At 71.6% G+C, this 12,156-nt stretch overlaps 1 protein-coding gene across 3 annotated transcripts; it reads right to left on the bottom strand.

Moving 5' to 3' along the window:
• Positions 1–871: 871 nt before the first annotated feature.
• On the bottom strand, positions 872–6,303 carry LOC123350602 (cyclin P). Of its 3 annotated transcripts, none has more exons than XM_044989253.1 (9): positions 6,169–6,300; positions 5,599–5,673; positions 4,700–4,793; positions 3,736–3,869; positions 2,886–2,984; positions 2,628–2,783; positions 2,219–2,377; positions 1,430–1,608; positions 872–1,117 (listed from the first exon to the last, which is right to left on the bottom strand). In XM_044989253.1, exons 1-9 carry the CDS (start codon positions 6,238–6,240, stop codon positions 940–942), a joined length of 1,146 nt encoding a protein of 381 aa, XP_044845188.1. In that variant the 5' UTR covers positions 6,241–6,300; the 3' UTR covers positions 872–939. The 3 variants fall into 3 exon arrangements, with proteins under 3 accessions (XP_044845188.1, XP_044845186.1, XP_044845189.1); XM_044989251.1 differs by having other exon boundaries at positions 873–1,117; positions 5,599–5,676; positions 6,169–6,303; XM_044989254.1 differs by having other exon boundaries at positions 977–1,117; positions 2,882–2,984; positions 5,599–5,676; positions 6,169–6,303.
• Between the last annotated feature and the right edge of the window lie 5,853 nt (positions 6,304–12,156).

Below are 12,156 nucleotides of genomic sequence, written 5' to 3'. Positions count from 1 at the left end.
CCCCAGCTCTGCCGGTGCCCCTCACTCCCGACCCGCAGCCCCCTGCTCCCCCCCAGCTCTGCCGGTGCCCCTCACTCCTGACCCACAGCCCCCTACTCCCCCCCCCCAGCTCTGCCAGTGCCCCTCACCCCTGACCCGCAGCCCCCTGAGGTCTCCCCCCCCCAGCTCTGCCGGTGCCCCTCACTCCTGACCCGCAGCCCCCTGCTCCCCCCCCAGCTCTGCCGGTGCCCCTCACTCCTGACCCGCAGCCCCCTGCTCCCCCCCAGCTCTGCCGGTGCCCCTCCCTCCTGACCCGCAGCCCCCTGCTCCCCCCCAGCTCTGCCGGTGCCCCTCACTCCTGACCCGCAGCCCCCTGCTCCCCCCCAGCTCTGCCGGTGCCCCTCACTCCTGACCTGCAGCACCTGGCACCCCAGGACCTGAGGCCGGACCCCACCATGGTCTGAGCCCCGCCAGCGATGACCCAACCATTCCCTGGGGGGCAGAGTCCCCCCACCTGGGGAAACCACCAGAAACCTGCCCCCTGCTGGCGGCCTGGGCCAAGGGCTGAGCAGCTAGAGCTGGGGGGCCCCTCCAGGGCATCCCCCCCCCAGTCACCCCGCGAGCAGCCGGCTCCAGGGTGATTAAAACACTTTATTGGACACACGTGCACGGCCTGGTTCTGATCACACCAGCTTTTCTTTTTAGGCCCGTGCGGGGGGGCCGGGCGCCCCCCCCAATCCCAGCCCTTCAGGGCCGCTGCAGGCCCATGGCCCAGACCTCTGCACCCAGAGCCGAGGGGGCAGCAACAGGCTTAGAGAAAACCCTCATCCCCCTGCGCCCCTCTCCCCATCCCTGTCCATCTGCCCCCCAGCTGCCCGGCCCCCTTCCCTAGCCGGGGGGGGACACAGCTCCCCCCCAGCAGGGCTGCCGTGGAGATGCCCAGGCCGGTCCCCGCCGGGCTCAGGGCGCTGGGCTCCGGCAGCGGGCGAGGTAGTCGGAGCCGGCGATGGCCGGACTGGTGCTGGCCCCCAGCTTCTGGGGCCGCGAGTATTTTAGGAAAACAGCCTGGAGGGTGGAGCCGCCGGCCCGGAGCGCGGCCCTGGCCATGGGGCGATGTACAGCGCCTAGCGCCTCTTCACTGCAACGAGAGCGGGGGCAGGGCGTCACCGGCACGGGGACCCCCTCCCCCCACTACCGGGTGACCCCCATACTCCCCAATGCCTGGCACGGGCACCCCCCACCACCACTCGGTGACCCCCGTACTCCCCACTGCCTGGCACGGGCACCCCGCACCACCACTCGGTGACCCCTGTACTCCCCACTGCCTGGCACGGGGACCCCCCCACCCCACTGCCCGGTGTGGGGGCTGTGGCTCTGTGGCTCACCCGGGCCCCAGCCCGCCAGAGCGAGACCCCTGGACAGCAGTGCCGCCTGCACCCGTCTCACCCACCTGTACAGGCAGAGCTGCGTGGAGCCCTCCGGCCCAGCGCCCGAGCCCCCAGCACCCGCCTCCTGCTGCACCCGCTGCGCCAGGCCCAGGGCAGCCGCGGCCAGCTGGGCCGGCTCGAACGCCGCACAGTCCGCCTCCATCAGACACAGCTCCAGGAAGTACATGGCCAGGTGATGGACCTGGGGGGGGGCCACGGGTCAGACCGATTCACAGACCCCCCCTCCCACTGCCAGGAAACCCAGCACCCATCACCCACCCCTAGACCCCACTCCCCCTCCCAGCGCTGGGGAGTGAACCCAGGAGCCCTGGCTCCTGGATCCCCCACTCTAACCACTAGACCCCACTCCCCCCCCCAGAGCTGGGGGAGAACCCAGGAGTCCTGGCTCCCGGTCCCCCCCCGCTCTAACCACTAGACCCCATCCTCCCCTCAGAGCCGGGGACAGAAGCCAGGAGTCCTGGCTCCCACCCCCCCCCGCTCTAACCACTAGCCCCCCACTCCCCTCCCAGGGCTGGAGGAGAACCCAGGAGTCCTGGCTCCCAGCCCCCCCCCCGCTCTAACCACTAGACCCCACTCCCCTCCCCGGGCTGGAGGAGAACCCAGGAGTCCTGGCTCCCACCCCCCCCCACTGTAACCACTAGACCCCACTCCCCTCCCAGGGCTGGGGGAGAACCCAGGAGTCCTGGCTCCCGGCCCCCCCCGCTCTAACCACTAGGCCCCACTCTCCCCCCAGGGCCGGGGGCAGAACCCAGGAGCCTGGGCCTGCGGCGAGGGCCCGGCCCCGCACTCACCTGCGGGGCCCAGCGGCCCAGGGCGCCCAGCAGCCGCAGCAGGTGCAGGGGGTTGGTGTAGCCCAGCTGGAAGTTGAGGCGGGACAGCACCTTGCGCTCCATGCGCAGCAGCTCCCGGCGGCCGAACGAGTCCTCGGCCATGAAACACAGCGCGGCCGGCTGGGGGGAGGGGCTGCGCGTCAGCCCCGGCCCCCCGACACCACCCCCCCGCCGCCGCCCCCGACTGTCACCCCCAACCCCCCCCAACGCCACCCCCGACTCTCCCCTCCCGTCCCCCCGACGACGCCCCCCCGACTGTCACCCCCCGGCCCCCCAACTCTCCCCTCCCGCCCCCCCTGCTCTAACCACTAGCCCCCACTCCCCCCCGCAAGCCGGGGAGGAACCCAGGCGTCCGGGCGCCCTGCCTCACCTCGGGGACGGTGCACTCCTCCACTTTGCAGGCCAGGAAGAGGCAGGTGACGCCCAGCAGCTGCAGGGCCGGAACCCGCACTCGCGCCACCTTCATGTAGGCGTTCATCAGGTACACAGCCAGGTAGAGCGTCTCGTCCGCCAGGCCCAGGTACTCCTGGGGGACCAGGGCAGCGGGGCAACCGTCACCAGGGCAACTGGGGGAAACTGAGGCACGCCACGGTGCCAGGCGCGGGGGAGGGGTCTCACCGATACCTACGTGCACCTGCACGAGCCAGTCGACGATCAGCGCCCGCATCTCGGCCGTCAGGGCGCGCGGCACCTCCCAGCTCCGGAAGACGTAGCTGGATTGTTTCCTCTGGGGACGGGAGCCACACGTGGGGACGGGGCAGCGGCCGAGCCCCGGCCCAGAAGGGACACGCCACGGAGCTGGGCCAGACCGGGGAGAGAACCCAGGCGTCCTGACTCCCGGTCCCCCCTGCTCTAACCACTAGACCCCACTCCCCTCCCAGAGCTGGGGGAGAACCCAGGCGTCCTGGCTCCCAGCCCCCCCTGCTCTAACCACTAGGCCCCACTCCTCTCCCAGAGCTGGGAGAGAACCCAGGCGTCCTGACTCCCAGTCCCCCCCCCCTCTAACCACTAGACCCCACTCCCCTCCCAGAGCTGGGAGAGAACCCAGGCGTCCTGACTCCCAGCCCCCCTGCTCTAACCACTAGCCCCCCACTCCCCTCCCAGAGCCAGGGAGAGAACCCAGGCGTCCTGGCTCCCAGCCCCCCTGCTCTAACCACTAGGCCCCACTCCCCTCCCAGAGCTGGGAGAGAACCCAGGCGTCCTGGCTCCCAGCCCCCCTGCTCTAACCACTAGGCCCCACTCCCCTCCCAGAGCCGGGACAGAACCCAGGAGTCAGCTCGGGCCTTGGGGTTGCTCCTGGGGGGATCCCCATTTTTCATCATGGGGGTAGTCGTGGGGGGGGCTGGTGCTGACCCGTCCAACCCCCCAGAAAGCTGCTCCCCCCCCCCCGGGACATCAGCCATGGGGCAGCCGGGGAGCCACCATCATGTGACCTTTAACCCCACCCCACTGGCCCCGCAAAGCCCCCCCGCACGCACCATCATGCTGGTGAAGATGTCCCAGGCGTAGTCCTGCTCCAGGGCCATCCCCAGAGCGACCAGCGCCTGGCTCAGCTCCTCGGCCAGCGCCTCGGGCAGGCAGAGCAGCGCCTGGGGCCCCCCGGGCGGCCCCCCTGCGGGGAGAGACGGGTCACCAGCCACGCTCCCCCCAGCGCCCCCCCGCGGGGAGAGACGGGTCACCAGCCACGCTCCCCCCAGCGCCCCCCCGCGGGGAGAGACGGGTCACCAGCCACGCTCCCCCCAGCCCCCCCACAGGGAGAGACGGGTCACCAGCCACGCTCCCCCCAGCGCCCCCCCGCGGGGAGAGACGGGTCACCAGCCACGCTCCCCCCAGCGCCCCCCCGGGGAGAGACGGGTCACCAGCCACGCTCCCCCCAGCCCCCCCGGGGGGAGAGACGGGTCACCAGCCACGCTCCCCCCAGCCCCCCCACAGGGAGAGACGGGTCACCAGCCACGCTCCCCCCAGCCCCTGCCCCCCCCCCGCGGGGAGAGACGGGTCACCAGCCACGCTCCCCCCAGGCCCCCCGCGGGGAGAGACGGGTCACCAGCCACGCTCCCCCCTGCCCCCCCCCCCGCGGGGAGAGACGGGTCACCAGCCACGCTCCCCCCAGCCCCCCCGCGGGGAGAGACGGGTCACCAGCCACGCTCCCCCCAGCCCCCCCGCGGGGAGAGACGGGTCACCAGCCACGGCCAGAACCGGGCAGGGGGCTAACGAACTTTTCACTCGTGGCTCCTCAGCCCCTAGGCACCTTCCCTCAGGGGTCCTGGCCCCTTGATCCCAGTGCTGGGGGCTCCCCAACGGCCGCCCCACCCCAGAGGCAGGCGCATTGTGGGCTGCCTGGTGTGCAGCTCCTGCGGCTGGGGGCGAGGGGTGCTGGGATGGTTGCACCCTGGGCCCCCAGCCTCCCACCCCACGGCCCAACCCCTCCGGCCAGGCCCCTACCTCTCTGCAGGACGGGGGTCGCCGGGATCCCGGGGCAAACAGCTGCTGCTTTCTCTGGCGCCGCCTCTCGGACCCGGCTGCCCTGCGGCTTCTTCTGCAAGAGAGAGGGGGGTGGGCGGGAGCCGCCACCAGCCCCGCACCCCCAAACAGCCCACCGGGGCAGTGCCGCAGGGGCCCCCCAGGCCTGGGCGGGCAGCTGAGAACACCCCTGTGACCATCAGTGCCCGGCTGCCATGGGGGGAAACCAGCCACCCTAGGATGACGGGTCTGGGACCCTGAGCCCCCCGGAGCCTGGCAGCCCCACACAAAGCCAGGCCCCTCAGCCCCGGGGGCATTTGGGAGAAGGACCCCGGCGTCCTGGCCGACACCCCGAGACACTGCCGGGATTCGCCGCCCAAGAGCGGCCCAGGCCTCGACATCTGCCCCCCGGGAGTGCAGCAAGTGGCCAGAGACACCTGCCCCCAGCCCCTGCTGCCCCCAAGGCTGGGCTGTGCCCCCCATGGGGGACCCCTCCAAGCCACTGTGACCCGTCCCTGCACGGTCCGAGCTTGGAGAATGCCTGTCTATTAGGTGCGTTACGGTAGCGCCCACCCCTCCCATCGTGCCAGGCGCTGCCCAGACCCCGACCGAGATCAGGGCCCTGCCCCAGAGCTCCCAGGCTGCACAGGCAGAGGAAGGCTCCTTCTCCCCATGGACAGGTGGGGAAACCGAGGCACAGATGTGGGGCAGGTCCGGGGCAGCAGTAGCAGAGCTGGGAGCCGCGCTCGGTCGCCTCAGGGCCCATCCGGCTGCTCTCGAGGCTGCAGCCCCCGGGGCGGTGGGTGGCGGGTGCTGCACAGACAGCGAATGTGCCCCCCCGCCCCGCCCCGCCCCACCCCACCCCAGGGCTCCAAACTCACCGTCCTGGCCCCCTTGTCCCCGCCAGGGCCCTTGTTCTTGCTTTTCAGCAGCTCCCGTTTCTCTTCTGCCTGCAGCTGCTGAGAGACCTGGGGGTCAGGGGCGTGACCCCATCATGGGGGCAGGGGGGATTCCTGGACCCCACAACACTCCCCAGAGGAGCACCATGGGGCCCGCGAGACCGAGTTTGGCCTGGAGGTCGCTGGCCCCAGCCTGAGCTGCCTCCTGGGGCTGGGGAACCCCAACCTGGGCCCTGTCCCCCAGAAGGGAGCCCCCCACAGGCATCAGCCCCCCACAGGGCAGCCCCAGGACTCCTGGGTTCCAGCCCCAGCCTTGGGGGGGGGGAGCTTGTTATGGGCACAGGATGCCCCCACCCCAGCAAGGGCTCAGGACCCAGAGAACCTGGCCTGGGCAAGGGGGGGGGGGGGACTTGCTTCCTGTGGGGCTGGGGCCAGAGCCCAGCCTGGTTCACTGGGGGTGGGGGTGGGCAGGGAGCCCCCCTCCCCCACCTGGCCCCACAGGGGGGGGAATCTCCCAGGGGCCTTTAGCAGCCCCCAGGCCCAGGCTGGTACCGGTCTCTGCTGGGGGGCCCAGGCTCTCAGCTCGTGGTACTGGGGGGCCGGGCCCAGCGCAGCGCACATCATCCTGCCGGCGAGAGGCCCCGGGACCGGGACAGGCACCAGCTGCGGCTGCTAATTAACGCTTCGTTAGGGGCCAGCTGGGGGCCCCGTGCGCTATTGGTGCAGCTCCGCCCAGCTCAGCGCCCAGCCATTGGCTCAGGCCGGATTGAGCCAGGCTGGGCCCCTCCGAGCTCCCCCCCCCCCAGGCGGATGAAGGGAGGCGGAGGGGCGGCGGGGGGGAGGATCCGTTCCCAGGGGCTGAGAATGTTCATCGAGCCCTGGGGCGCGCGAGGTCCCGGGAAAAGCCCCGGGCCTGGCCCAGCACAGTCGAGCCGGGGGAGTGGGGCACGTTTCTCCCCTTTGCGGAGTCATCAAAGCACCCGGCGGTTCCAGCCTGAACAAGGGCAGAGCCATGAATAAAATGAGGGGCTGCGGGTCGGGAGTGAGGGGCACCGGCAGAGCAGGGCCGGGCTAGCAGGGGCTGCGGGTCGGGAGCGAGGGGCACTGGCAGAGCAGGGCCGGGCTAGCAGGGGCTGCGGGTCGGGAGTGAGGGGCACTGGCAGAGCAGGGCCGGGCTAGCAGGGGCTGCGGGTCGGGAGTGAGGGGCACCGGCAGAGCAGGGCCGGGCTAGCAGGGGCTGCGGGTCGGGAGTGAGGGGCACCGGCAGAGCAGGGCCGGGCTAGCAGGGGCTGCGGGTCGGGAGTGAGGGGCACCGGCAGAGCAGGGTCGGGCTAGCAAGGGCTGCGGGTCGGGAGCGAGGGGCACTGGCAGAGCAGGGCCGGGCTGGCAGGGGCTGCGGGTCGGGAGCGAGGGGCACTGGCAGAGCAGGGCCGGGCTAGCAAGGGCTGCGGGTCGGGAGTGAGGGGCACCGGCAGAGCAGGGCCGGGCTAGCAGGGGCTGCGGGTCGGGAGCGAGGGGCACTGGCAGAGCAGGGCCGGGCTAGCAGGGGCTGCGGGTCGGGAGCGAGGGGCACTGGCAGAGCAGGGCCGGGCTGGCAGGGGCTGCGGGTCGGGAGTGAGGGGCACCGGCAGGACTGGGCTAGCAGGGGCTGCGGGTCGGGAGTGAGGGGCACTGGCAGAGCAGGGCCGGGCTAGCAGGGGCTGCGGGTCGGGAGTGAGGGGCACTGGCAGAGCAGGGCCGGGCTAGCAGGGGCTGCGGGTCGGGAGTGAGGGGCACTGGCAGAGCAGGGCCGGGCTAGCAGGGGCTGCGGGTCGGGAGTGAGGGGCACTGGCAGAGCAGGGCCGGGCTAGCAGGGGCTGCGGGTCGGGAGTGAGGGGCACTGGCAGAGCAGGGCCGGGCTAGCAGGGGCTGCGGGTCGGGAGTGAGGGGCACTGGCAGAGCAGGGCCGGGCTAGCAGGGGCTGCGGGTCGGGAGTGAGGGGCAGAAATTCTTGAAAACAGTATTTGTGGGTGAGATGAAGTGGGGGGTTTCCTTGTTTTCCCAGGGGGTTGCAGGCACAGGGGGGGGGACTCAGTGTCCCCGGGTGTTACTGGTTTAACGAGGGGAGGGGAGGGGGAGTTTGTTGGGACACAGGACTGGAGAGGGAACTCGGGACCCCAGCCAATGGCCTGGAGAACGGAGACCCCAGTGACTGGTGACCGGGTGGCCCAGCTCAGGAGTCGCAGCCGGTTCTGGCCAGTGGGAGGACAATGGGCTGCGGGGAGAGGACCCCACGACCTGACCAGCCGGCTCCAGCCAGAGGACAGAAGAGGGGAGAGGGGGCCCAGGCGACCCTGTGTCCCTGGAGAGAAGCCAATGGACGAAGGGGCCTGGGGCCGGGGGTATCGGAGGCCCAGCTGGGAAGCAGGGGGGCTCGGGGCTGGAGGGGGGGAGCAGGCAGAGCCCCCCTGGCTGCAGGGGGACTGGGACGTGCTGGGCTGAGGGAGCCAGGCCTGAGGCCTGAGAGTTTCCTGTGCTGGGTTCAACCCTCAATAAACCTCCTGTGTTACGCTGGGGGAGAGTCGCTCCGGGCTAGAGAGCAGGGCGCGGGGGGGGATCGTCCCCTTCGGGGGTGAGGAGGCCCCGGGGGCCCAGAGCGAGGGGACTCCCTGAGGGGCCCATGGCAGAGACAGACGCGCTGAGGCTCCGGGAGGTGGAGGGGCCGGACCCCGGGAGCGAGCGGCCCCCCGGGAACAGGGCTGTGGCACTGACGGGGGCTCTGTGACGGAGCAGGGAGCAGGCGGATTTGCCCTGGGAATGACGCAGGGGGGTTACACTGGGGGGGGGCACTTCCCTGGAGGGAACATCCCTGAGCTGTAACCCGACCGGGGGAGGGGAGAAGTGACACCTGCTGCCGGGGACCCGCAGGAGGCGCTGGGGGGGGGGTTGGTTTCAGGCTGGGGCTGGGGGGGCAGCGCAGGGAGCCCCAGGCCGGGGGGGGGCAGCGCAGGGAACCCCAGGCCGGGGGGGGCAGCGCAGGGAACCCCAGGCCGGGGGGGGCCGCGCCGGGGGCCCCAGGCCGGGGGGGGGCCGCGCAGGGAGCCCCCGGCCGGGGGGGGGGCAGCGCAGGGAGCCCCAGGCCGGGGGGGGGCAGCGCAGGGAGCCCCAGGCCGGGGGGGGGGGCAGCGCAGGGAGCCCCAGGCCGGGGGGGGGCCGCGCAGGGGGGGGGGGGGGCCGCGCAGGGGGCCCCAGGCCGGGGGGGGGCCGCGCGCGGAGCCCCAGGCCAGGGGGGGGGGCAGCGCAGGGAGCCCCAGGCCGGGGGGGGGGGCAGCGCAGGGAGGGGGGGGGGCAGCGCAGGGAGCCCCAGGCCGGGGGGGGGGGCAGCGCAGGGAGCCCCAGGCCGGGGGGGGGGGCAGCGCAGGGAGCCCCAGGCCGGGGTCTAAGCTCCCTGCCCCCCCGGAAGGACTCGACTGAGGGGCCTGGTTGTACCCACGAGCCCGGCTTGGGACTGGGCCTGTGTCACTGGCGGTGGAGAGTCCCGGGGAATCCCAGGCGAGGGGGGGGGGGGGGGGGCGGGGCCCTGACTCCCCCACGCGCCGTCACGCGCAGGAAGGGGGGGCGGGGCCTGACTCCCCCACGCGCCGTCACGCGCAGGAAGGGGGGGCGGGGCCTGACTCCCCCACGCGCCGTCACGCGCAGGAAGGGGGGCGGGGCCTGACTCCCCCACGCGCCGTCACGCGCAGGAAGGGGGGCGGGGCCTGACTCCTCCACGCGCCGTCACGCGCAGGAAGGGGGGGCGGGGCCCTGACTCCCCCACGCGCCGTCACGCTCAGGAAGGGGGGGCGGGGCCTGACTCCCCCACGCGCCGTCACGCTCAGGAAGGGGGGGCGGGCCCTGACTCCCCCACGCGCCGTCACGCGCAGGAAGGGGGGCGGGGCCTGACTCCCCCACGCGCCATGACAGGTTCCCCCAGGGACCACATGGGGCCAAGCGTGGGCACGACTGGGAGTCTGTGACGGGGAAGCAGCCCCCGGGCAGCAGGTGCCAGACGTCTGCAGCCAGAGCAAGGAGGGCAGCAGGGCCTGTGCTGAGACTCAGGGGAGTTGGACTCTGTTCCCACCCCTGCCACAAACTCCCTGGGTGGCCTTGGGTCCCTCTCCACCACCCCTGGGCCTCAGTTTCCCTAGCTGTAAAATGGGGATAATGATCCTCCATTTGTCTCTTTAGACTGACATTGCAGGGCCAGGGCCTGTCTCATGCTCGGGGTCTGGGCAGCGTCCGGCGCGACGGGGCCCTGATCTCGGCCGGGGTCTGGGCAGCGCCCGGCCCGACGGGGCCCTGATCTCGGCCGGGGTCTGGGCAGCGCCCGGCGCGACGGGGCCCTGATCTCGGCCGGGGTCTGGGCAGCGCCCGGCGCGACGGGGCCCTGATCTCGGCCGGGGTCTGGGCAACGCCCGGCGCGACGGGGCCCTGATCTCGGCCGGGGTCTGGGCAGCGCCCGGCCCGACGGGGCCCTGATCTCGGCCGGGGTCTGGGCAGCGCCCGGCGCGACGGGGCCCTGATCTCGGCCGGGGTCTGGGCAGCGCCCGGCGCGACGGGGCCCTGATCTCGGCCGGGGTCTGGGCAGCGCCCGGTGTGACGGGGCCCTGATCTCGGTCGGGGTTTCTAGCAGCTGCTCCAGCTAGGGTGACCAGATGTCCTGATTTTCTCGGGACAGTCCCACTAGTTGTAGCTTTTTCTTATAAAAAGAGCAGGAGCCTTGTGGCACCTCGGAGACCAACACATGGCTCTGAGCATGAGCTTTCGTGGGCTCCAGCCCACTTCACGGGCGGCGCGGGATGGACCAGCTCGTGAGGAGATAAAGACACACAGGGAGCATGAAAAGGGGGGAGCTGGAGTTGTCTTAGCGCTCAGAGTTGGTAACACAACTCCCCCTTTTCATGCTCTCTGTGTGTCCATCTCCTCACGAGCTGGTCCATCCCGCGCGGCCCGTGAAGTGGGCTGGAGCCCCCGAAAGCTCATGCTCAGAGCCATGTGCTGGTCTCCGAGGTGCCGCCAGGCTCCTGCTCTTTCTGCGGATACCGACTAACGCGGCGGCTGCTGCTCTGAAACTTTTTCTTATCTAGGCTCCTATTGCCCCCACCCCGTCCCAATGTTTCACACTTGCTGCCTGGCCCCCTGGCTCTAGTGCACGTAGTGAACTGCCTCGTGCAGCTCCCTGCTTGGCGGTGCCTGTGCACTCACACGGCCGGGGGCTCGGACCCCTCCTCAGGCAGGATTATTCCAGGCTAAAACGCAGAACGCAGGCGCCTGCGCCGGGGGAGCCGGGCTGAGGCCCCTGTCGAGTGTGATGCGATTGCAGCAGGCTGGTGCCCCGGTGCAGCGTGGCTGGGCGACCTCGGGGGACACGGGGACGCGCCTGCCGGGCGTATGGGGCCTCAGGGGAGAACTGAGGGCAAGGGGGGGTGAGGAGTGGGGGCTGCAAAACTCCCTCTGCTTCTCCCCCCAATCCCATGGCCTGTTTTGCAAAAGGTGTGTGTGTGGGGGGGGGGGGGGAAAGCGTTTAAACCCGATATCCAAGTGAAAATCCAACCTGGGTAATAATCCCCTTCGGCCTCCCTAAATCTCCCCTGCAGCTTCAGCTGGATGCAGGATCCTTCCTTGCAGCCGTTCGATGCTGCTGTTGAACGGTTGCAGTGTTTCACCCCAGAGGGGGCTGCATCTCAGCGCAGCACAACAGGTCCCTGCCCCAGGGCTCACGCCAGACCCAGCCGCATTCCTCGAGGCAGCGACCTTGTGTCGCGCGTATTTGGCTTGTGAAGGGGATCGGGTCCCGCTGGGCGAAGGGGCTGGGAACAGACACAATCTCCCCAGACAATGCGAGGCAGGTCCCTGCCTCTCTCGGCCTCAGCTCCCCCTCGGTAATATGGGGGGAAGGATCCTCCGAGGGACCCAGAGCGTCTCTCACTGTGTCCGAGCAGGGCCCGGCGCGAGGGGGCCCCGCTCTGGGCCGGGGCTGGGCAGCGCTGGCCCCCCAGGGCCAGGAGAGGCTCACAGGAACGTGTGTTGCTTGGGGAGCAGCTCCTGCCCCCCCACCCAGAGCCAGCCCCACCCCACGCGCCCCAGCTACTGGGCTCCCTTCGGAGCTGGCGAGTGGCTGAGCGGGCACAGGCCTGTGGGGGTGCACGTGGTCCTGGCTGCCCCCAGGCCAGGTCCCTGCAGACCTGGGGGGCTCCCCGAGGGAACAGGGGGAGCCAGGCCCGGTTAGCTGGGGCTCAGCACCCCTCAGAACTGGGCCCTGGAGCCTGGATTTCCTAGTGAAACACTGCGAGCAGGTGCCGGCTTGGGAAAGGAGGCCACTGCCCGGCCCTGCAGGGTGCGGGTGGGCAGACGCTGGGCAGGGGCCAGGTTCTCACCCCAGCCTTGCGGGTCTCTGGGGGCTCTCTCCGCCGCAGCAGGCCAGACGTGCCCGACAGGATCCGGGGCAGTTCCTGGGGGCGAACCCCAGCGCCGGGATTGGGGGGGGGCGAGGGGAGGGATACAACATGTGGGACCCAAAGC

Source organism: Mauremys mutica, chromosome 15 (genome assembly GCF_020497125.1).
Source record: "Mauremys mutica isolate MM-2020 ecotype Southern chromosome 15, ASM2049712v1, whole genome shotgun sequence".
NCBI lineage: Eukaryota > Metazoa > Chordata > Testudines > Geoemydidae > Mauremys > Mauremys mutica.
This window is presented reverse-complemented; position numbering and strand designations above follow the sequence as displayed.